This window comes from Rattus rattus, chromosome 9 (genome assembly GCF_011064425.1).
Source record: "Rattus rattus isolate New Zealand chromosome 9, Rrattus_CSIRO_v1, whole genome shotgun sequence".
Lineage (NCBI taxonomy): Eukaryota > Metazoa > Chordata > Mammalia > Rodentia > Muridae > Rattus > Rattus rattus.
The window spans coordinates 58,892,471-58,917,917 of NC_046162.1; the positions used below are offsets into that span (position 1 = coordinate 58,892,471).

The following is a 25,447-nucleotide window of genomic DNA, read 5'->3' on the forward strand; positions in this document are numbered from 1 at the left end:
GTGCCACAGAGTACAATAAACAAGTCCCACTTGCGTAAAAACTGCTGCTCACCCACACATACCCAGCCAGTAGTAGGTACACAATGAAAACCAGAAAATTAGCCAAGAGAAAAGTCACTAAAAGATAATGGAATATGAAAAGAGCTAAAGTTCCTTCTAAGGTTAAATAATGCAACCTTGGCCACACAATGTATGTTTTTAGTGTGTTCCACTATCTGGCCAGTACTGTGTAGCTTGGAACCCCACAGTACTCTTGTGAGCTCCCTGGAAGTTAAGACCTTAGCTTTTCCAGAAATACATCAGTCAATGACAGGAACCAGAAGACACAACAATTTCCCTTTATTTATCTCCATGTTCATGACCCCTAAATATTTCTTTTTATTTTGTTAGGAGAAAGGAGATTTGGGATCAGGTATTAACACACACAGGGTGCAGAAGAGGCCCACTACAATTGTTTGCCTTGGTGGAGTGGGACCTGGTCCCAGACTCTCACCAGGACATGGTTGGCAGAACCTCAAGGAGGACAAAAGACTGGCAGATGCTGAGCTCACAAAGAAAACTTGAGACTATGGAGAATAAATAAACCCCTACTGCTTCTTAGACATTCTGAACATAATCCCTGCAAGATGAAGCTCAAACCAGGGCTTCGAAATCTCACAAGCAAGAAACTGAGACCCAAGAGGAAGCCAAGTGAATGAAACAAAAGACCAGAGATACCACACAGTACAAAATAGTAATTATTTATATTTTCAAAAAGAAAAAGTTAACATTTGAAGTCTCCCCTTTGGAAGAGGGGCTAATCAGAAGTGACAGGACCGGCTCCTATGCAGGCGACAAGTCAGGTACAAACAGCCAGGCCATCTGGGCTGGGATTTTTTTTTTCACATAGCAATAATAATAAAATTTCCTTTTCTCTTCTTTTCGTTTTATGTATTTTCTGTATTTGTTTCTCCTCTCTCTCCCTCTCTCTCTCTCTCTCTCTCTCTCTCTCTCTCTCTCTCTCTCTCTCTCCCTCTCTCTCAGAAAAAGGGAAGGGAAAACATAAAATCAGAGAAAAATGCCAAAAAAAATCCATTTTCCACGATATCTAAAAAACAGAATCATAGTTTTTATCAAGACAGTATGAATTCTGGATGAATTATTTTTTCCAGTTTTTAATACCAGTAAGAATTTCTGCAGAAGCCACTACTGTCAAACACTCGCTTTCCAGATCAGATGACTTCCTCCCTTTTGCCGTCATGGGCCACCTTTCAGAGGATAAAGGATGGCTTCTTCTTGCAAACAGTAAGTGCTAGCGAGAGAGCTCTTCTGACACTTGGGTGGTGGTGAGGAGTTTTCACAAATATCCACAGTTGGAAGGACTAAAATTTGCTTCTTTCAACATAAATACTACTGGAATCCACAAACTGATTTTCGAAAAAAATCTTTCTTCTTTCCTTTTTCCATCTCTTAAAACTAAATGTCCACTTGTTTCTGCTTTTTTTTTCCTTTTTGCTCCAGGCACCTGACGATTTGTTCTGCTCAGTCAGATGCCGATTTCTCCGAAGTACCACTGCTGGGATGTGCTTGAGGCCGGCGCCTAAACTGAATCCCAGTGTCAAACTTGGTCAGGCCAAAGGGCACACGGTGACAGAACAACAGGGTTTCATTAGGCTGAGTGGCCCGAGTCCTGGGCCCTTCCCTCCCCCAGCTCCCCTAAGTTATTTAGTGCTGTTAAAGTCTGGGTGGCCATGGTGCCATCTCCCCCGACACAGAGTAAAAGCCGCACAGACCGCGCGGTCTACCTGGCAGTCAGTGGCAGCAACGGTGGCTGCTGCTGCTGGAAAATGAATGGAGTCTCCCAACGGGCAGGATCTTAAGATTGCTTCAGGCGTTTGCGCGGGGGCCCCAGGAAAGGGCATTGTGCGGAAGCCAGAGAGCGGTACGCTTCTGCCACTAAGTGGGGATGTGACACCACCATTGACTTCCACCCAGAGGTCTCCAAGACATCCGAAGCATGACTAGGAGAAATGTGGAGAGAAAGGTTACCAAAGGGAATGTGCAAATGGACCAAATAGCTACCTAGATAGCCCACTTTTCCAGTGTGTAGTGTAGAGGGTGTTAATAAAATCAGCCCGACCCAGACAGAACTCTTAACATCCACGAGCTTGTGCTTCCTAGACAGTGTGCAGACCAGCAGGCTGGGCTGTGGTTCTTCTAACTCTGAAAACCTGGACTCTGAGGTAATACACTTTCAAATGTGGGCTGTACATCAGCTCAACTCTGTTGAAGACAGTTAAATTCGTGGATGCTAGTAAAGAGGAGCACAGCTCTGACTCCACCGCTCTGCCATTTACTGGTTTTGTTGACCATAAGGCACATCACAGCCAGGGCCTGTTGAGGGTCAGAAAAAGAAGCTAACACCCACCTTTTGCTCAATGGTTGTTGCCTTCTAAAAAGTAGCATCTATCCAACATACAGTGCACCCTGAACAGATCTGACACTTCCTGGTCCTTCCTTTTCTCTTCTGTCTCAGGCTACTACACCTTAGGGACAACCATGTAACTAGACCTAGAAGACATTATTTCCCCATATTTGGGTATTTTCTGTGTTACAATCCTTCACTCATCTACCCGAACATCTTAGACTTGCCAACCCCAAAGTGCTGTTAGGAGGGCTCCCCATCACACAAAGGAGTAATAAAGTGCACCCCAGTGAGAAGGACTATACTTATAACCTGTCCTGGCTCCTTCAAAGTACTCTAGAGAGTACTGTGCTGAGCACCTGTCACTCGGATTAAGTGGCAGATGTGGCAGATGTCTCCTTTTTAGAACAGTCTTTAACAATCAGTTAATGCCTGCTCCTCTCTTTCCCTGGCCCACCAGACGATGCAGCACATTTTACTAGCTCATCGTAAGACAGGGGCCTCTACTCTCCTGCAGACTATCTTGATTTGTCGGTCAAAGTAAGGGAGCTGCTGTCTGCCTAGGGAGCAGACAGCTTTTCCAGGCCAGCTAGTGTCCCTACTCAGTTCCAGCACTGTCTGGAAGGAAGGACTTCCCACGTAGAACCTGATCTATGCAAGCAAAACCATTCCTCACTGTTGAGCTGAATGCAAGATGAAATTTTCTATTTACTACCAAAAGGTTAATGAAGCTGCTTGCTCACTTTACCCACAAATGCAAAGTCTTTCTTACGTTATCCCAACTGTTCTGAAGGAGGACTCTGAAGATGTACTCACTAGTTGATGAAATCCACTGCCTGGGTTTTCAGCTGATCTGCGCTGTGGAGGTCAGCCAGGATGAGAATCTCTGCAGCGTTCTCCACAGAGAGGTTACTGCAGAGGGCATCCTCGCACATGACCTTCAAACGCTCCAGGGCGTACTGTGAAACAAGCAGTGCTGTGGTCAGAGCAGCAATGGGTCAGGGCTGATGCCACCAAAGCCTTCTTCTTAGGTGTGTGGCTGGGAAATTAGGCATCTGAACACAATTGCAGAGTGCAGGAAAAGTACCAACACAGTCATAAACACACCACACTCTGAAGGGCAGCTGCTTAAGCCTGAAGTGAAGAGAACTGAAATAATGTGGATAGCCTTGTCTATCAAATTCTAAAGTTCATCTCTTAGGAAATGACAACCAGAGCAGATTTATATCCCAACACTTACTTAGCACCTGCCTTTCTTACACAACCACCACCTACCCGGACAGTGAGGCACTAGCCAGCTGCAAGCCAGCAGGACATTCTACCACAACTTCTGCAGTCCTACCGCTCATAGCTGAAGCACTGTTTTGTTGGGGTGGGGTTCCCTCCCTCCCTCCCTCCCTCCCTCCCTCCCTCCCTCCCTTCCTTTTTTTGTTTTAGACAAGGTTTCTCTGTGTATCCTGGCTGTTCAGGCTGGCCTCAAACTCAAGAGATCAGACTGCCTCTGCCTCTCAACTCCCACCACATTTGCCACAGTTCTTTTTTATTTAAACATTGTTACTACCCTGGCAAAATACCCCAATTGACCTATCAAGTTGTGCAAAGGGACCCTGTGGTGGCTTTCACCAGCATCGCTGACACATATTGTTCCTGAGTGAGTGTGAGCCAAGGGCTCAAGTCTTATTTTATTGTGGTTGAGGTTAAGATTCTGAGGGTAAAAAGGACAAAGCAGAGATCCTGGTTCCAATTTCAGTTTGAACACTTCTATTTTCTAAATAAACAGCACACACATTCTGGAAGCAGAAGGTCTAGGTCGATGCTGGTGCGCTGATCCAACTGATTAGGTCTGATGACCCTTGGCTACCAGCTCTTTACCATAGCACGAACTTCCAGAGGAATAAAGAAGGCATGAAATAAAATGCCATTAACTAGTTCACAGGAGAAGCGTTGCTATGAGGCTTTCCAGAGTCTCTCTATAGGCCTCTACCTTCAGGGTCTCAGAATTCATGACACGATGCCCCTCCAGGCTGAATTACGGCAATCAAACCACTACAATTTTATTATGAATTTCAGGCAAGGAGGCAAACCTGCTGGCACTGTGATCTCCTAGAGCAAAAAGGAGTTTTATTGGTTTTGGTGTCACTTTAATTTCTTGCATTTAAGTAACCAACCGGAAGACAGTTTCCATGGAAAAGGGACATGACACTAGATAATCGAGAAATGACAGTGCTGGGAGGGGCTGAGGAAAACATGGTCAGCCTTTCTACAGGGCCACAGGGACTGTCCCTCTTATCTTTCTTTACACATTCTTTTAAAAGGACTTCTGCTGTGAATAGCTCTGATCCCGCCTGCACAATTAGACAAAAGTAGCCACTCATGTCTCTTGGGGGGACAAAGTTTTTTTCTTAATTATGCTTCTGAAAGCCTTGCCTAATGGCAGTGCTTACTCGGGAGATTGGAACTCTGTCTCTCAGGCCTGGCCAGCGTGTTTTGTTTTGTTTTTAGTCTAATTACACATGTCCCCAGGAGATTGGTAAGGCTCAGAAGAAGCTGTTTCAGCCTCCTGGGTAAATTCAAGATGTTCAGATCCTTCCACGAAGGATTTTTCACTGTTTTCCTAAGTTCACAGAGAGGTACAAAGGTAAAGCATGCTTTCAACAGGCCTGGAGCAAAGGCACCCCATGGGAAATTCTGAGGGAAGTTGAAAATGCACCCATTAGCTGCCGACACCTACTTCCCTACCCGCTACCCCCAAGATAAGGTTTCTCTGTGTAGCCTTAACTGTCCTGGAACTGGCTCTGTAGATCAGGCTGGCCTCAAACTCACCTACTGCTTATCTCTGCCTCCTCAGTGCTAGGATTAAAGGTGTCTGCCACCACCACCTGGCGACTTCTCATTCATACATTTATAGGACTGCTGGACTCAACTGCTTTCTTTTTAAAAATCAGAAGGAAACATGGTGCACTGAAAACTCCACCCTCGAGCAGCAGTTCAGCCTGATTCCCTTGCTCCCTGACCTGATGAAAACCCAGAGATACAGAAGTTCTAACTTCAGTTCTAAGGATGTAAAGCTTTGATCCTCAGTATTTTTGTCTAAAATATGAACTTTCTTTACAGTACTCATCACCCTTATAGGACTTCAAAGATAAGAGAATACAGACCTGAGATGTATAAGCATAAATGAGTACTTCACTGGATACTAGCGGCAGGTCAGACAGAACCACAGCTACTCTATGAGGCAGGCTTGGGACAGGCTTGGGCACACACAGCTAACCCCTAATACTTAGGACCTAAGCAGGATGACTGTGAGGTCAAAAGTCAGCCTGGGCTATAGAGCAAGCCCCAGTCTCAAATAAAATGAGCAGTGGGCAGTGCTAATTTTACACAGCTTAAGGTTAATACTCTTATTGCTTTTAATGAAACTAAGTTTCTCCTAGTCAGAAACGAGGCTGACTGGAAGAGTGTGGCATTTTCATGTTGCTAACTATTAGTCAAGTCTTAAAAGGTAGTAAGAATAGAGTTACTCTCTCAATCTTCATCAACAGAAACAATTGGTCTGGTCTATATGCTCCATAATGCTGATCAGCACAGAAAACCTCTGTTGTATATTTAGGCACCATCTTCTGTCCTTAGAAGAAGTCAATTTTCCAGAACAAACCCTAGAGAGGCTCTGGTGCTCTTGGTTATAGGAACTTTTTCTTCAGAAAAGTACCAGAACTCAGAACACAACAGAAAGAGGCAGTGCTCCCAGCAGACCTTTGAGTTTACAGTGAGAGTTCTAGGAAAGTCAGGGTTACACAGAAAAGCCCTGTTTCAAACAAAACAAAACAAAACAAAACAAAACAACAACAAAAAAAACCCACAAAAAATAAAATTTAAAAAACCACATCTATTTACTTATTTAATTCTTGACAGGGTTAAATTTCAGGTAGAACAAGAAGAGGGGTGAATATCAAACACACTCTTCTTTTCCATAGTTAAGGTGACCCTGAGAGTTTACCATATCGAGCAGGACACTTTTAGTACCAAAAGTACTGTGTTGGAACAATGTATTGCCTAAATAAAGATATATGTATGTTCAATTCACCCATACTAACACATACGCCCTTTCACAAAACTGAAGAGGTCACAGTAAGACCTGGTCTTACAACTATTTTTCTGTTCTTACCTTGTCAGCAGCTGCCAGCAAATCATCAGCCATTTTGTCAAGGTTTGGTGCCTTCCCCGTGTAGATGAAGCACATCATTTCCTTAAAAACTTCAGGTTCTACATCGTTAATTTCAACCCGATTCTATGCCAGAAAAGCCAAAAATGAGAATGAACCATCCTAACAGAACAAAATTCCTAAACTATATTCATGATTTTAAGTTCTGGTGAGGAAAGAAACTTGTATGAGTTAAACCTAAAACCATGGGTAGAAAATGCCTCCCCTCCCCCCCCCCGCCACTCACTCACTACAGTAGCTTTCCTCCCATCACTGTATACTAACTACCTTTATTTTCTCAAACAGTAGCAAAACAACTACTAAAATGTGTGATTAGTTTTTTTAAATCTCTGGACTTTCTAGTATCTTTAATCCAAACTGTTCAGATGACCTGCTCAGCAAGTACGTCTCCGTCACCTGGGACACTTCAGATCACCTCTCTGCTCTCAGAAGGTGTCTGTTCAAGAAACTGTATTTTAATAACACAGCAAGAAAAAAAAAAAAAAACACAGCAAGAGAAAGATAATTAGGAAAATAAGCCTGCCAGAGTGGTAAGGTCTGACTTTAATCACCCGGTTAAAAAGAAGCACATGCATCCTGGTACACACCTTTTTGCTCTCCTCCATTTCATGTTCAAACATGGCACTGAAAACTGGAGACCGAGCTACAACATGAGAGGGAACACTAAGGTTATCACGTGGGAATTGCTCAACTGTCCCAGTAATAATGAAGATCTTTGTTCTTCCTATCCCATTTCCAAGGATATGCTCTCAGATTCAAATCATATCAGAATTATAAAACATATGCTTTCAAAACATTCATTGGCTCTATTTTAATCATCTACATTTTACAGAAATTATTTATCTGTGTAGGACAACAATGGCATATGGGCTACCTGTATAGACACTGAAATTCCAACGGAAGGAAGGTATCCTATGGTCTACGTGGGGTGTCTACTACTTGGCTGTCTGGCTGGAACAAGGGCACCTCTAGAGAGACCACACAGCGAATGAGAAGGTCCGGAGTTGGGCTCAATGGCATGTGCCAGCTTGGTGATGAGCCCTTTGGTAAGCTGTCTCTCTTCCTCCAGCTATGTGTTCTCAATGAAGGTGGTACTGTCCCCAAAAGGCTATAGAAACCTTAGATTAAGTATAATGGTTTATGGCCCTTCAAAGCTCCCTGTATTTGGTAAAACCATCTCCCTTAGCATTTAATTTCTTTCATTATGGAGAATTCGGTTTTTTCCTTTAGAAATGGGAATGAAGAAAACAAATCAAGAAACAGAGTCCATGAACATTCTATGAACACTCATGAAAACAACACACACACACACACACACACACACACACACACACACACACACACACACACACGCACACACGCACAATTTACTTTCAACCATGAAGAGTAATAAAATGACTAAGAACTCAAAAGTTTTCATGTTTCTGAGTAAATCAGGGTTGGAGTCCCAGTTGAAACTCCCAGTCTAATACCTAAGAGTAGAAGAGCAGATGGAGAGAGTAGGAAGGTGGCAGGGACCTGGGACTTTTGGCCTGTAGTTTATGTCAGAAAGAACTAATTTTAGCCCTGTCATTTTCTAACCATTTCCTCTGAGCCCCTCCCCCCTTTTTTAAATTAACCAGCCATAGTAGTGTTTACTTGTAAGGCAGGAGAATTCTACACATGAGATCAGCCTGGGTTATATAGCAGAAATTTCTCCCCACTTTTTCAGATTTCAAATGTGAACATCATTATTTTAATCTATTTCAGAAGGTTATCTCTATGTTCTTATCTCAGAAGAGTTATAGGCTATACGGTACTTACAAGCTGGTACTTTGATATAGGGGGTGCACAGCAGCAGGCAGGGCTTAGAAAGTCATCAGTAGACAGACTGCAGCTGATGCAATGGGAACAGAATCACCAGAGAACAGAGGGAACACTGAAGCAGACCCTTAGGGCTGGCTGATGTCTGAAGGGACAGGTGAGGGAGAGGGAGGGAAGCCACACAGTAGAAATAGCTGGAGCAAGCAGGAGCGACAGCTCAGAGATGGAGTGCTTGCCAAGCATACATGGGGCCTAGGGTTCGATTTTCTGAGCCATAAAGGGAAAGAACAAGATAGTTGAAGAACTGAGAAAAAACTGGAGCATGGAGTCAACTAGCACATGATTGAGCCTCTCAAACTTAGAAGCTAGCAGGTCATTCATCTAACTTTGGAAAATTGCTTTTCTGGCGAGGAGGTGAACTGAGGACATTGTGGGGAAAGGAAGTAGACAGTGAATGTGCTACCTCAGAGTGTGTGGGGAGAAAGGGAGCACATACACCGAGAGAACGAGGTTTCTGGGAAGGCAGGACAAGTTCAGAGAGCCGAAGTATTCAAAACAATCGATTCTGCAGATGAGCAATAACTCCTTGCCAATGAGAAGGCAGGTGACAACAGCAGGCATCAAGGCTGTTCTTACAAAAGGGCGTCTTAGAAGGCAAGGAGTTAGAGGAGGTTAGAGAGGAAAGGCTGAAGTCTGAAATATCTACTGTTGGGGGGGGAAAGGAAGCTGACTACATCTACAGAAAGATACATGGGGTGGGTAGGAGGGCTGAGGAGACAGCTCAGTGGATAAGGGCTTGCTGTACAAGCAGAAGGACCTGAGTTCAGATCTCAAGCACCCACTTAACAACCAGGTATGTATCCGTAACTCCTGAACTAAGTGAGGACACGGGAGGGATACGAATGGATCCCTAGACCTCACTGGTGAGTCAGTAGTGTAAAAACAGTGAGCTTTATGTCAAAAAGTACAGTAGAGAGTCACAAAAGAACACATTCAACCTCTGACCTCTCACATACACACAAAGTACATGTACGTGCATAGACATGCACACATACATGTTTGTACCACATACACAAACAAGAAACAAACATTCAAAGGGAGGAGGGCTTGGGGGAAGCAAGCATGTTGAGGGTCTCGCTATACAGGTAGATATTAGCCTAAGTTACTCCCTTTCTTCAGCACTGACAATACCACCTAGCTGAGGCAGAGAAAGGAAAGTTGTCACATGGGACAGGCTGAGCTCATCTCAAGTGTGTACTTTAGAATGATGGAGCTGAGACATCTCAGCAGAGGAGCCTTGGGAAATCGTCTGTTACTTGGAGAGTCACTTAATACTCTGACATGCTCTATGGTGTGCAGAGCAGTGTGTGGCTACAGCTCTGCTTTTCTATAAGGTGAAGTCAGCCCTCACTCAGTTCTTCCTTGGGGTGACTCTTTCTGGTTTTAAAGATCAAGAACCTGACAAACAAGAGCTGATCCTCAGTAGCACGGTCCCGTTCTTCTTGTATGTTACAGTGGAAAGATGGCTTCACCATTCTGAGAGGCCTAGGTGTCAGCCTGACAGTACTTAGTCCCAGAACAGAATGCTCTCTATCACATCCAAAGCCCAGCTAGCAGCTACTACTTGCTCTTAGGTACTCCAAGAGCTACTTTCCCAGTACAAAGACATATAGTACCTTTGTATGACCACCATTTATACTTTTGAAATAGTACCTAAGACCACTTGAGATAAACCAGAAATGCCATTTTTATGAAGAGTAGCACTTTTGGTTATGAGAACTGTCTTTAGAATATAAAATACTGAATGGTGGCATATACCCATTACTCCGGCATTGGGGACTGGAAGTGGGGTGGGAGCTGAGAATTGAAGTTTGAGGACAGTCTGAGCTAACAATAAGTTCTAGGTACACATAAACTGTAAAGTGAGTCCCTATCTCAAAACACCAAAATGAAAATGAATTTTAAAAATGTATTTAGGTGCAGAGTTCAAAAGTTGAAGTTATTCCAAAAGGCAATTTGGTAGCCACTGAATCAAAATTATAAAGTGAATCATGAATAAACACCAACCTGCTAAGATAGCCTTGTGAGCCTGGAATTCTTGGCCAGCCACACACAAGCAGCAGTCTGTGAATCGAGAGTTCTCCCACAGCCCTCCTAACTCGTCAGCCAACCGGCATTCAGGGACCTTTACCATGTTCATAGTGTTCTGCCCAGAGATATTGACAGAGTCTTGGACTACACTCACCTGTGAGATAGGGAGACAGAAACAAAGCTTTTGTTACCAGCTTCACCAGGTGGAGAGAGGACTTCTACCTTAGTGCCACACATATTTAGATACCACATTTTCTTGAAATTACCTCGACAAATCAAGACTTTCTCCTTTGGCTTAATTGTCTCCCTATTTATTACAAACACACCTCTTTCATACCACACCTTAGGACAGTGACAGCCTCACAGAACAAGTTCTCCTACAGTTTCTAATGAGTCCCATCCCTTGCAAACTCAAGCACAGCTCCCAAGGAGAAACTGACAAGAACAAATGCTAAATTTCAAGTATTCCCCTTCTCCTACCTTAAAAGAAAGCTTACACATTAGAGTTGCTATAGAAGTCATCATATAAAACTCTAAACCATTTCACTTACTTCAGTTAGGTCAGGAAACACTGATAAATTATAGTTTCTATAGGGCTAGGTAAGTAACTGGTATTTTTCAAAGACATTTGATTAATGAATATGATGGCCCAATTCCCTTAAGGACTGAGCTAGAAAGGCCTTCCAGTAGGGATAGCTGGGTGAGTATGCAGTAAGTTTTACACCTGAACTCCATCATCTGTGACAATAACATTCAAGATGACTAACTTCAATTTACACATGCCTGGAATAGAATGACAGTGCCAAATGCATGAAAAGCTCCAACTTTCCACTCTGCCTTCAGTAGCATGTATCAACTAGTTGAATTAATCCAATCTAGATAGAAACCAAGCTAAATTTAGAGATGAGTTTGTGAAAGTCAGGTGTTAGGATATCAATTACAAGGATTTAGAAACCACATTAACATTATAAAATATGCTAGCCACCAAACAAACAATAAGCAGCCATGCACCCAACGACATTGCTTTTTCTCCTACAACCACACGTCATGTTAGAAAAGTTAAGTCTAAGCAGAACTCAAGCCCCGAGAATCAACTCCCTGTTTCTCTGCTAAGAGTCTGATGAGAAAGACAGTTTAAGAACATCCTTGATGACCCAGATTTCTTTTGACCTTCAAGATGCAAGTCATCCTTTAGCTGCAGTCATAAACCCAGAGGCAAAGTTAATGCTTGATCGAAATGACCTATAATACCTTCTTGTAAGAGTGAGAGGGGTTGGGGATTTAGCTCAGTGGTAGAGCGCTTGCCTAGGAAGCGCAAGGCCCTGGGTTCGATCCCCAACTCCGGAAAAAAAAAAAAAAAAAAAAAAAGAGTGAGATATTTACTACCAGGTCAAGAAATGTACTCATTTCTTTAAAACAAGCTGTTAGGATCTTGCACAAGGAGGGAGTCAAGTTAATCAATTATGAATGTGCTCAGCATTAGAGCACATTTATCAGTGACAGTTTATAAACAATATTTTAATAGCCCAGAACCCAGCACAAACCACCCCACAGAGATCCTCTTTTGTCCTTTGTAAGATTTCTAATTTGGTTCAACTGTTTTCTCATATTAGCACCCTCATTTCTTTGATATAATATTAACAGTAAAAGAGAAAGTTGTCTGTTCCCAGTTATAGTTCTAAATACTGATTTAAAAAAAAAAAGGAAAAGACCAATTAAATCCAACTTCCTCATAGGGAAAGGCAGGAATCCCCAGGGATGGCCAATGAAGGGAATAGAGAAAGCTTTTGGCACTATGTTTCTAGTTTGAATTAAACCAGGCTGACAGGAGCCCAAAATCATTAACACTTAATAGCAATTGAGTAGACTGGGTAAAATGAATTGGCAAAAGCTAAGCTGAGTTTCAAATGAACTATGGTTACCAGTGGACTTTCTGCTGGCTAGATACATGCTTGGCAATGAGTGGGGCCCAAAGTCTATGACACTTCTCCGGAGGGCAATTCTTCTCTCTGGACACAGACAGGGACACAGCAGGAAGGAGAATGTACCTTTATGGTCTGAGCCAGGCTTGTTCTGTAGATATATGGATGCCTGGATTCTCTAGAGCTCTGAATGTCTGGCACCTCTTACCAACATTAAATTCGCTTAATTAAAAATAAATTTTAAATGGCACTCACAAATGAGTCTTCAGAGCCCAAACTTTTAACTTAGAGAGGGATTGTTTTCCTCTGCAAATGATGATGCTAAAATGAGACCATTTTGAGAAGAACGAAAGATGTTTTTATGCCTATAAAGTTGACTACAGAGACTCATTCAGAAGTGCAGCTGTGAGGATGACGTGTCTGTGACATTTATGTCGTCTTATAAATGAACGCATGAAAATGTCTCAGGAAGGCTGTATAATCTCCTAAGCTCCAACTTCTTAAGGAGGGCCTCATTTTTTACATTTAATTTTTTTAAATTTATTTATATATTTATTTATTATGTATTCTGTCTGCATATATGCCTGTAAGCCAGAAGAGGGCATCAGACCTCATTACAGATGGTTGTGAGCCACCATGTGGTTGCTGGGATTTGAACTCAGGACCTCTGGAAGAGCAGCCAGTGCTCTTAACCACTGAGCCATCTCTCCAGCCCCAAGGGTCTCACTTTTAAAGTCAACTTCTCTTCACCACCCCCACGCCCCTCTGGTTTTTCAAAGACAGGGTTTCTCTGTGTAGCCCTGGCTGTCTTGAAACTGGCTCTGTAGATCAGGCTGGCCTCAAATTCAGAGATCCTGCCTATGCTTGCTGAGTATGGGATTAAAGGAATGTGCTAACATGCCTGGCTTCAACTTCTCTTTTGTAAAACAGGAAATTTATTTTAAAAGGAAATTTCATGAATGACTAAGGCTGTCCAGTATTGTATATTCACCCACATAAGAAGGAAATCCACAGAAACATTCAGCACCTATTAACAACTAAGGACTGCCAAATCTTGTACACTCATCTCCGTAAAAAGGAAAATCCATGAAAAATACTCTAGTGCCTATACAATAATTAAAAATTGAAAGAATAGGGGCTAGAGAGAAGGCTCAGTGGTTAAGAGCTCTTCCAGAGGCCCTGAGTTCAATTCCCAGCAACCACATAGTAGCTCACAATCATCTGTAGTGGGATCAGATGCCCTCTTCCGGTGTGTCTGAAGACAGTCACAATGTATCCCTATGCATTAAAAAAAATTAAAAAATATTTTAAAAATTGAAAAAATAAGAAAACACCACACACTGTTTATAGTGTAGCACATCATTCAAAGCAACATCAGCAACAACCTGAATGTCAGTCAGTAAGAGAAAAAACAGTACAACCATAAAACACGCCCCCCCAAAAATAATAATACTACAAAGTATACATCTTAGAAACAATGTTATATAAAGAAAGCAAGTCCTAAATGACCCAAGTCCATGTCTTATGAGTTTTATAAAGCTCAAAACCAAGTAAATCTAAAGACGGTATCGTTGAGGGAACAGCACACACAGGTTATCTTCAAGTGAGGATGTATGCTTATTATCAACATAGTTTGTAACCTACAAAGACGCTGCATATCAAGCTAACATCTTTGTAGGTCAAGAACAAACTGGTTGTTTTGTACAGTGCAACTATTGCATACCAACAATTCACTAATAAAAGAAAAAAAAAGAATAGACATATTTATTTAAAATTAAGTAAAAATACATATTCTGAAGCGTCAAAGGAATATTCTATGCATGAGAATGAAAAGTTATGTTTTAGAAGCATAAATGTCTGGCTATTTTGTAAGTGGTATTTCATATGGTGTTTCCTACTTCATTTTAATACCACCTTACAAAGGGAACTCTCTGATCTTCATAGGCCACGAAGGGGAAATCCATGCATCTTCACTGCTAACTAGTATTTGTTCTCAATATAAGTAACTAGAAAGGGTTAACGGAAGCTGAACATTTTTACGAAGCTTTTCTATGGCCCAAATTATTAAGGAGGAAATTAAAAATATAATTTAAACATGCTTTTTATGTCCTCCCTTTCATTACCAAAGTAAATACTCTGTTAAGAAAACTTGGGAGAGCCCTTGCTCTCTTGAGTGAATGGCATTCTGTTCCCCTGAATTCAGCAGGCAAGAAGTAGGAAATGAAGAGCTGACATGGCCTTGACATGAATTTGCTGGACAACGTTAGGAAAAATTACGTGACCTCCCAAGATACTAGTTTCTCTCTGTATAACAAGAAATGAGGAAAACAGATCTGAGTTCTAAAGACTGTGATAAGGGATGATACAAGAAATGCTTAGAAATCACTTCTAAGTATGTTAATTAAACAAAATCAATTTGGAAGGATTGACATATTTCCTAATAGACAAAAATCACAGAGATCTAAAAATGAACCCTGTGTGGCACATTACAAACAAGCCCACCCACCAGTATACTCAGTTTATAATCTAACTGAAATGTTCAGTAGCAGTAACACCATTGAGATAAAGGCCAAATGAACACATGTGTGGGCCTCAGTCCTTAACTTCAGGGTTCCCTTAGGACTGCTGGGTGCACCAGGATCCTTGAAGCAGCCACACTCAGAAGTATCTAGGCACAGCCTGAGGACGCACTGTAGCACAGTGGGCATTTGCAACTAAATTTCCATGTGGATATCCTTTCGTGAAAACCCCTAAATAATTAGAAAATAATTAAAATAGAAAATAAAATATAAACATGAATTAAAATAAACTTGTTTATAAATATCTGCTGATATAGGGGAAAACAGGTCAAAGGAACAGGACTTAAATGGAAAAGGTTTAGCTGTGAAAAGTGCTAAGAACTTGGATGAATTGCAGACATTTTAAAAACCCACACATCCAATACACACCCCCACGCAACCGTCTTGCAGTGTTGAATGCTACTAAGTCCACAGAGAGCCTTGGAACAGGAACGAGTCTCACTAGGCACAAGACCAAGTACGAGAAGCAACACTCGGCACCTGTGGCCAACTGGGAAGTGTGAGCGAACAGATGGCACACCTGGTTCTATGGTGAGAAAGCACGGCATCAGCAGAACTCAGCAGACGTTTCCCTGTTCAACATCTCCTCATCTCCAATGTGTCATCTCACTTCCCTTCTAAGTCAGTAAGGCAAAGCTAAACTTAACCACAGGATTTCTCCTAAGAGAATTTCATATGGGGAAGTGAAGAGAGGATGCTGGAACTCAGCCTCAGACCTAACCATAGGATAAGAGTAACCAAGTAAGGGCAGGCCAAACGGTGACAATCCAGGGGTTAGTGCAGCTAGAACAGTGTGGGGAAAGAGGAAGGGGCAGATGAGAAAAGCACTGACCCACAGCAGACCCACAAATGCTACAATATAAGTTGCAGCATTGCCAAAGGTGATATTTAGAGAAGATTCGCTTCAGAGAGGCTTGAAGACTAGCTTTCATTTCCAACAAAATTAGAATTTTCCACTGTCTTAAAATTTTTCTTGGAACACAAGTCTTCAGCACTCAGGAGGCTAAGCAGGAAGACAGTAGTGAGCTTGAGCTCATCCTGAACTACAGAGAAACCTCCTGTAAACAAACAAACAAACACCCCACAAATCCCTAGGACAGGCAACAGGCAAAGATCGAAACTGATGCTATTTATACCCCAGCTGTCCTCAAACAAAGCCATATAATATTCTCATTGCTCCATTGAGCTAAATGTGTGTGACTTGCAACTAATAAGACTAACATGAAGCTCACATTTCAAGTTCATTAAACATAAAACAACCGCCACATTTCATACACTTATGTAGATGCTGATACACCACCACTTCATGCAGTTACTCTGCAATTAAAACGGAGAGAGGATGGCTAGTATGCAAACTAGAGGGTTGGGGATTTAGCTCAGTGGTAGAGCTTGCCTAGGAAGCGCAAGGCCCTGGGTTGGTTCCCAGCTCCAGGAAAAAAAAGAACCAAAAAAAAAAAAAAAAAAACAAACAAAAAGCAAACTAGATTTTACCTTTACAGTGTGCAAAGCTTTCTAATCGTCAGCAGTGTCTGTTACCATCCACAAGCCTGTTACTGCTGGCCGTGCTTCTTTCACAAGAGGGACAAGCTCCTGGACTGCACGGTGTGATACGCCTTTAGAAAGGTCGTTAACTCACAATGCAGAGCTGGCAGTTGGGACTCTTGGCCTGGACTCTGCCTCCTGAAAAGCACGGTGCTTAGGTGCCTCACTCTCAGGAAGCGGTTCCCTGCCTATGAGATATACAGGAGCTAACATTCTAGTTTACAGGATAGAACTTGTATTTATTTACCCAAGCTGCATTTCTAATTGTATGGAAAGTGGCATAAAATGGCTCACTGCCATATTCAGTACCCATATTAAGAATTCCCTCTCAATTAGATCTGGGACTAAGGAAGTTTTCTAAGCTTCTCCAAAGGCTCTTAGGCCTCTGGTGAGAGAGACTGACCTTTTGGTCTGATAACAGCTACCTCTCCCCTCTAAGCCTCACGTTTCCACAGCTTTCACCCTAGGAGAAGTGGTCATTCACCTTCCAATCTTGTACTGAGTCCAGCAAGACAAACCATGTACACTCAACTCCTGCAAAGAGCCACCGAGTCCACAGAGCAAAAGAGGAGAGCAAGCAGTAGTTCAACACACCCAAACCTGTCCTTAGAAGGGGCCAGGAAGTTTAAGCAACAGATACCAAGTCGCAGTTGCTGGTCACTGCTCAGCTTCAAGTATCCGACCTTCCAAACACTATGTGAAAAAGCCCACAGGGTTGTTTTTTTTTAAAGTGAGGATCCCGACTCAAGCAACTGAAAACTGACAGATACAATCTTTGTTCGTATGAACAGTAACAAGTGGGGAGCTCAGGTGCCCAGCAACCTTGAAATCATAAGGCAGTTCAATCAGTCACATAAATAACATTTGTACAGAACCACTTCCCTTGGGGATTTTTCTCATTCCACATCCTTGACACAATACAATTAAGTCTACCAATACACATCAGGTCAGGGAATTGCAAGTCTCAAAGCCGGGCAAAAGGACTCACCTCGCAGAAGAGGGTGAGCTTGTCATCAGGGAGAAGTCCATTGGCCTCGTCCAAGAGAAAATCTCTACGGATGAATTTTTTGAATCCCCAGTCTTTGCCTTGCACGAACCTATAAGCTCGCTGGCTCTCTGGGATAGAAAAGTCATACTTAGTTACACAAAGACCAGCGTATCAGTGTATGGTGGGACTGATGTGAAGTAGAGAACATTTACCCATAGCTTTGGTTTCTTCTCCCTTGGCATTCAGGATGGAGAACTTGAACTTGGCCCGAACCTCACTCTTTGGACAGCTGACCAACAACAGGTAGAGCGACAGGTAATCTTTGCTTTCCTCATCCAGCCCTTTCGGGTTTACTCGCAAACACCTGCTCACCACAGAAAGAGATGTGCATCAAAAGAACCCTTGTGGCTCCTGCAGCCTAGCATGGACATCAGAATCCGGAGAGGAAGATTTGTTTCTGTTGATGCTGTTGTTAGGTTTTGCTTTTTTAAACTCTTAGCCCCTCACCAGGAGACAGACTTAATAGAATCGAAAACAACTTTTCTACACCATTTGGACCAACTTTTAAAAAACAGACAAGAATCAAGGAGCATTTAATCCCTTACTTCTCTGCCATTTCTTTAGTAATTGCCAATTCATTAACCTGTCTCACCCTAAAATATTTAAGAGTATTTAAGACTAGTCTGTTTTTCATTCTTCAAACTCAAAAAGGTAGCCCTTTAATTTTTTTTAAGTCAAAGAGCCTTTCAGTAACACTGTGGGAGAAAAATGTATTCTGGAAAAGTATGCACATGATACATATTCTTTGTTTTTCAAGGCAGGGTTTCTCTGTGTAAATAACCTTGGCTCTCCTAGAACTCACTGTGTAAACCAGGCTGGCCTTGAACTCACAAAGATCTGCCTGTTTCTCTTTCTCAAGTGTTGGGATTAAAGGCATGTGTTACCACACCTGGCTGATACATACCTTTGTAGGTATTTGAGTGTGTGTGTGTGTGTGTGTGTGTGTGTGTGTGTGTGTGTGTGTGTGTGTGTGTGTGTGTATGACACACCTGTGGAGACAAAGACATGGGATCCCTCCAGAGCTGGAGTCAAGGAGTTATAAGTTATTCAATGTGTGTTCTAGGAACTAAACTCAGATCCTTTTCAAAAACAGCAAGTATTCTTACCTGTTGAACCATACCTCTAACCCCCAGCAATTATACTTTAATATTTAAAATAACAGAGGCATTGTGGAAGAAGCACAGATAAAAGTAAAACTTATTCTATCAGGGAATGTTCCAAGTTTGGCTTCTAAATAAGAGTTTGAGATGCCAATCTGTTAAGGATGATTCAAAACAGAATCTAGACACAGAACTTAACAGGTTCAACTGAGTTAAATTGTAAATGTCATTAGCTAAAATGCATGCAGCTCAGACACTGCTCTGCTACCATAGAACACAAGTCACGTGTATTTCAGGCCTTGCCAAGGTTGTGCCACCTCTCTCAAACAGGTGGTCTAATCCAGTGCCTCTCTAGGGAGTACAGCTGCTATATATATCACTGTACAAGATGCTAGGGAGATTTAAATACATGCCTAGAACAAACATTTCGCTCAGTATATAGTCTGCTACTTAATGTACAAAAGTCAACAAATATTAAATTAATGAACTTTTCAATGGGTTATTGGAGATCAAAGTGGTGGTTCAGAGACAAAATATTTTGATCTTTGCTGGGGACATATGGCTGCAGCCTTAACCACCTGCTCCTATACCTCAAGATGATACTTGGTTTAGAAGGCATTAATCCTCATTCCCAGATCATATTCACCTGGCATTAGGCACTAGATCAGAGATCCTAGACTTAACCCACTCAGTGCGTGAACAACACACACTGGATTACACAGCCAATTCAGAGGAAGCTCGAAGACTTGTTGGCATGTGGTGGATATACCCATTGTTACTTCAAGCACAGGAAGCTACATTTAAGACATGAAAATGAGGTCTGCAATGTAATAAATATGTCTCCTGGAAGAAGCTTATCTCTACCCTGCCAGTTACAAAGCCAATGAAATCACCTTTATTGTTTAAAAGTAAGCTATTATTATTTAAGACAGGATCTTATATGGTTCAGGCTGGCCTCAAACTCCCTATATAGTAAGGGTGACCTTTTTGAGAAAGAGTCTCATTATATAACCCAGGCTACCCTGAAACTTGCTATACAGACCAGGCTGGCCTTGAATCCAGAGTTCCACCTGTTCCCCACCAAGTCCACCTCTCCAGTGTGGGGATGAAAGGCATGCGCCAGCACACACAGCACACCCAGCCTACCTTGCCTACCCTTAAAACTCGTGAGAGGTGGAAACCTCTGCCTCTGAGCAATGGGATTCAGGTATCTGCCTCCACACTGCATTTATGAGCTCTGGGGATGGAGTCTAAGTCTTTATATGTGTGCAGAAAAACTTAAAAGTCAAGATTTCAAGTTAAAAAACTTGGCTGTATTGCTAGATGTGATGACACACACCTTTAAATCTCAGCACTCAGGAAGCAGAGGCAGGTGGATCTTTTTGAGTTCAAAGTCAGTCTGGTCTACATGTTGAGTTTCAGGCCAGCCAAAACCATAGTGAGACCACATCTCAAAACAAAGTCACAAAAATTAGACTTTTTGCTTTTCTTGAAAAAAAAAAAAAAAAAAAAACCCAACAACAACAAAAAAAACAAACCAAAGCAGAAAATCTGATGGTGGCAGTCCCTTCTCCACACAGAGCTCTGGTCAGCTAGAGCAGGGTGGCTGCCAGTCCTTAGTATACTTACGGCAGTGCCGAGAACTCATACATGCTAGGTGAGCACTCTGCTGCTGAGCTACATGTCCAGCCTTTAAAACATTTAGATTATAGTTATTCATCCTTTTGGGTGTCCACAGTGTATCCATCCGTGCCATGGCAGTGGAGGTCAAAGGACGACTTACAGAAACCAGTTCTTTTCCTTGTACGATGTGGGCCCCAGGGATCAAACTTGGATCTTCAGGTAACATCGCCCTCTTTATTCATTTATATTATCCTATACTATTTGAGTTTGACAAATTATACTAAACTCATTAAATTATTTCAACCATTTGTTCTTGAGTACCTGTCGCTTCTGCAACTATTCTAAGCACCGGGAATAAGAAAGTAAGGTCCCTGCCTTTAAGAAGTTACATTCTGTCCATATCCTCTTCAAACCAAGCAAACAGGTAACTTATAGAAAAAGTTTACAACTAGAGGTGTTCTTCCTCACCATTTCAGCTTATCATTGGCTCCTGATGAAAAAGTTGAACTTTTTATGACTTCACCCATTTCCTCCCGGCAAAAACTAAAGTTATTGATGGTCCACATGTAGGAGAACTTCACTACCTTGATCTGTTGATAGAAAATTAGGAAGGCATTAAATAGGATGTGGGCAACCTGGAAAAACAGGCTGAAAAATCAGACAAACATCCTTCCCTTATCCCCACAGGAAGACATCAGTTTATTAAAAGAAATTAAAGAAATCTCAGTGACCTACTGGTTTTTAACCTTTTCAACTTCTGAAAACACTGGCTGTAAGTGAGAAAACCCCAGTCACAGAAAGAACAACGGTAATAACAAAACATGAGCAGGGCAGGGGAAGTCCAAGGCTCTGCAGCCCTAAAGAGCCTGTAATTGAGACTGATGCCATTCCTGGGGCTGAGGATCTCAAACACTGCTCCAAGCTTTAGAACACACCCCATCAGGAGGAGGCAAAGGATCTAGCCCAAGGTTCCCCTTCAACTGCCATGGAAAACCACTGGCCTTGGGGATTCAGATTCTGTCAGAAAAACAAGGCCAACAAGAAACCAGGAAACTCAGGTTAGAAAGTGATTGTGCTGCTTTTGCCCAGGAGAGAAACCTGACCTTACCTGTGTATAGCACCAACTCTCAGCAACAGGACCACTCGACATTTCTGCCGGAGGTGGAGGACTTGGAACCCTTGACATCGCCAGTTTGAAGGTTAAACTGGGTCTCCAAAGTCAGGGGGCAAAGATTTCTGGTCTTTCTTCACCCTGGTAAGATCCAATAATTAAAGACTTATTAGACTTTTTTTTTTTTTTTAAAGAAATTGATGTTAAATCTCAATTTTTAAATTATGCTCTCATATAATCCATACCAGCTGCAGTCTCCCTCCCTCCAGTTCTCCCAGGCCTCCCTATCTCTTCTTTCCCTCTACTATCCTATGATTTGATTAATCTTCGAAGAGACTGGAAACTTTGTGGCCCGTTGAAATGTTCTATCCTGATTTAAAAATTAACTTCAGAGAAGACCATGTAGTCTCTTGGGCAAAATTACATTATTGTTCAGGCATGGTGGCTTACACCTCTAATCCTCTAATCCTAGCACTCAGGAGGCAGACTAAGGTGGATCTCTGTGAATCAGAGCACTGCACAGCAAGTTCCAGGCCAGCCAGTGCTACATGAAACCCTACTCAAACAAATGAATGAACTGAATAAATAAAATCCCATTACTGTGCTTTGCCCTTATGCATAACGTTCAACATTATCTTAAAAAAAAAAAAAAACCAAAAAAACCAAAAACAAAACAGCTGGGCAGGGTGGCACACACATCTTTCATCCCAGCACTCTGGAAACAAAGGCTGGTGGGTCTCTTGAATTTGAGGCCAACTCAGTCTACACAGCCAGTATCAAGTCAACATATGCTACAGAGTGAAATAAAACAACAACAAAAAAGACAAGCTTAGCTGGGTACAGTGGTGCACACCTTTAATCCCAATACTTGGGAAACAGAAATGGGCAGATCTCTGTGAGTTCAAGGCCAGCCTGGTCTACAGGGTGAATTTCAGTATAGCCAAGGCTACACAGATAAACCCTATCTGGAAAAACAAAACAAACTTAATTAAAGGATATATTAAAGCAGATTTCTAAAAAGGCTGCTTGACAAACAGATAACATGGTTAATACTAGATATCTCCTTGCCACCAGAACCTGCTCTTAGGACACAAACGCTCTACTCCTGTTGAAAATGACCTTGATACCCTACCCTCCAATTTTCTTGTCTCCTGTGCCTCCCTGCAAACTTAAGAACAGCCTTCTGTTCCACTCCTCTGCCAGCTGCTCTCTTAAAGGGCAGCGTTTTTACACCTCTTTTAGATGTGTTCCTTTCTCTGCAACATCAAGTCAATTTTTCACCTGACTTTCTACATTTTTCTTGCTTTCTTTGCTAATAGCTCCTCGATCTCTACTTCTCTTTCTTTCTTCTCACCTCCCTCTGCCTTCGGAGTACAGGTATGAAAAGTGAGTGCCACATGTGGTCTTACTCAAATTTTTTTTTATTGGACTTTCTTTGTTCACTATCACTCCCCATAGTTTAATTCTCAATCATTTTCTCAATTTACATTCTTATGGCAATCAATCATTTCCACAGTATCAAATCTCACAAATATTTCCAAGTCCCTTTATATCTTTCTTATGGCTCCAGGCCCCTTTCCAATAGCTGCTACACACCTTGATGGGATGCACCACTAACAAATAAAATTCAACTCAAATTATCTTTAAAAATTTAAGTCATGGACCAACATAATGGTGCTTGCCACCAAGCCTACTGGCCTGAGTTTTTTGAGGCCTAGAATCCACAAAGTGAACTGATCCTAACCACAAGCTTCTAATTCAACTATTTGGGATGGAAAGAACCAAGCCCTACAAATTTTCCTCAGACCACATGTGTGTGCTGTGGCATATGCATGACATCCCCACAAAATAAAGTAAATGTAACAAAAGTATTAAAAATGTTGAGTTAGGTCAGGTATGCTCATATATACCTGAATCCTAGCATTTGGGAGTCAGAAGCAGCAGATCTCAATGAGTTTAAGGCTAACTTGGTCAATATAGAGAGTTCTAGACCAGCCATGACTAAACAATGAGACCTTGTCTCTAAAAACAAGCAAGCAAGCAAGCAAGCAAGCAAGCAAGCAAGCAAGCAAGCAAGCAAGCAAATAAACTAAGTCAAAGGAGGCAAAGTTGCAGAGATATAGGACAAAGACATTCTCATGACATTGGTGAGACAGTAGATCAAGAATTATACTAAGCGTGTAGTAATTTGGTCCTATCTAGCAAAGTTTAAAGTATACATACCAGAGAACTTAGCACTCCCACTTTGAACAGAATGCATACTGCAGCAGGGACTGCCAAGTTTGGAAGGCAACAGAATTACCTCTTAAGAGTATTGATCCTACCCCAAGCTTCTGATTCAGCAATTTGGGATGGGCCCAAGAGACTGCATTTCTAGCAAGGTCCCCAGTAATCCTGCTGTGCTAGTCCTGCAACCACAGTAAGAACCACTACCCTAGAGAAATTCTGCACTTATGCACAAGACAGACTAGAGTACTGATGTGATATTGTAATAGTAAAAAGCTAGAAAGAAACCAAAAACACTTTAGTAAGGAACAGGTAAGTAAATTGGGTTATTTTCAAACTATTTTAGGATTTAAAGTAACAACTAGATCTGTTACAGCACGGTCATCAAACACACTGTGGTACATTATTTCTGCAAATATAAGAACTGGTACAGACAAATGAATGCTGGAGAAGGAAAAGGAGAATAACAAAAACATGGCAAGCTGTTACTAGGAAAAATGAGGTTAGAAGAGAAGACACTTAAACTTCATCTCTCATGTTTTTGTTCTTAAAGATTTTTCTTTATTTTATGTATATAGGTATTTTGCCTTATATATGTATGTGTGCATATATGTGCCTAGTGCCCAAGAAAGCCTGAAAAAAACCTTGGAGCCGGAGTTATGACAGGTGCTATGTGAGTGCAGCAAATTGAACCCGGGTCCTCTGAAAGAGCGGCCTATGGTACTAATCACTGAGCAATCTCTCCAAGCCCTCTGATATTTACTTGAAAATAAGGATGATAGAAAGCAAATAAAACAATACAAGTCTTAGAGAACAGCTGCTTGAGTACCTACTATTCTTTTAAGTCAAACTGTTTGGCTTAAGTAATTTTTAAAATGATGATAGTATGGGTACAATGCACACATGTGTATGTGTGTGTAGGCACATGCCATGCTATGCATGTGGAAGTTATAGGACAACTCTTTACTCTTTAGCATTAGTCTTCTCTTCTCCTTTTTACATAGACTTCAGGGCTCAATTCAGGTAGTCAGGCTTGCATGGTGAGGAAGTGCTTTACTTACTAGGCTATCTCACCAATATGGTGCTGTCTGTCCTTTTGGCCTGGCTACTTGGAAGCTGCAAGACAAATTTTTTCGACTCATCTCCTAAAATGACATGTTTATACTCCTGCTCTATAAGTGCTGCTTTCTATGTAATTACACATTTACTCTACGTTAGTTTCAATTTCATGAATTTTGTCTCTTTGCTATAATTCATGAAGCTATTTTATCTATCTGTCTGTCTTTCTGTCTATAGTTTGTTTGTTGAAATAGGGTTTCTCTGTGTGTAGCCATCATGGCTATCCTGGAACTCACTCTGTAGACCAAGCGGGCCTGAACTCACAGAAATTCTCCTGCCTCTGCCTCCCAAGCGCTGGGATTAAAGGCGTGAGCCACCACCACCAGCTGAGCTTCTACTGTGTGGTGTGTGTGTGTGTGTGTGTACACCAACATGTGACAGGGTGTCTTCTTCTATGGCTCTCCACCTTATTTTTTGAGACAGGATGTCTCCGGGAAACTACGGGAAACTAGAACTCAGAAATTCAGCTAGGCTAGCTGTCCAGAATCCCTAAGCTCCAGGGATCCTCTTATCTGTGCCTCCACAGTGCTGAGATTACAGACCACCATCCACTATCCATGGTTTTTCATGGGTGCCTGGGATCAGAACTCAGGCCTTTATGTTTACATGCGTGTTTACTGACTAAGCTGTCTCCCAAATATATTTTTCAGTCTGCTT

General features: G+C 41.9%; 1 protein-coding gene across 5 annotated transcripts in view; it reads right to left on the reverse strand.

Annotated features, from left to right (window-relative positions):
* Window positions 1-322: 322 nt before the first annotated feature.
* The window catches only part of Spop (speckle type BTB/POZ protein), an 80,282-nt gene continuing 55,157 nt past the window's right edge, over window positions 323-25,447 (reverse strand). For all 5 annotated transcript variants that reach the window (XM_032914524.1, XM_032914526.1, XM_032914521.1 and 2 more), the window contains 9 exons: window positions 21,443-21,586; window positions 20,803-20,924; window positions 17,764-17,915; window positions 17,552-17,679; window positions 10,497-10,674; window positions 7,214-7,269; window positions 6,570-6,692; window positions 3,221-3,363; window positions 323-2,000 (listed from right to left, as the gene is read on the reverse strand). In XM_032914524.1, coding sequence (XP_032770415.1) covers window positions 1,856-2,000; window positions 3,221-3,363; window positions 6,570-6,692; window positions 7,214-7,269; window positions 10,497-10,674; window positions 17,552-17,679; window positions 17,764-17,915; window positions 20,803-20,924; window positions 21,443-21,520 — 1,125 coding nt within the window. In that variant the 5' untranslated portion in view covers window positions 21,521-21,586 and the 3' untranslated portion in view covers window positions 323-1,855. The remainder of the gene's footprint in view (window positions 2,001-3,220; window positions 3,364-6,569; window positions 6,693-7,213; window positions 7,270-10,496; window positions 10,675-17,551; window positions 17,680-17,763; window positions 17,916-20,802; window positions 20,925-21,442; window positions 21,587-25,447) is intronic.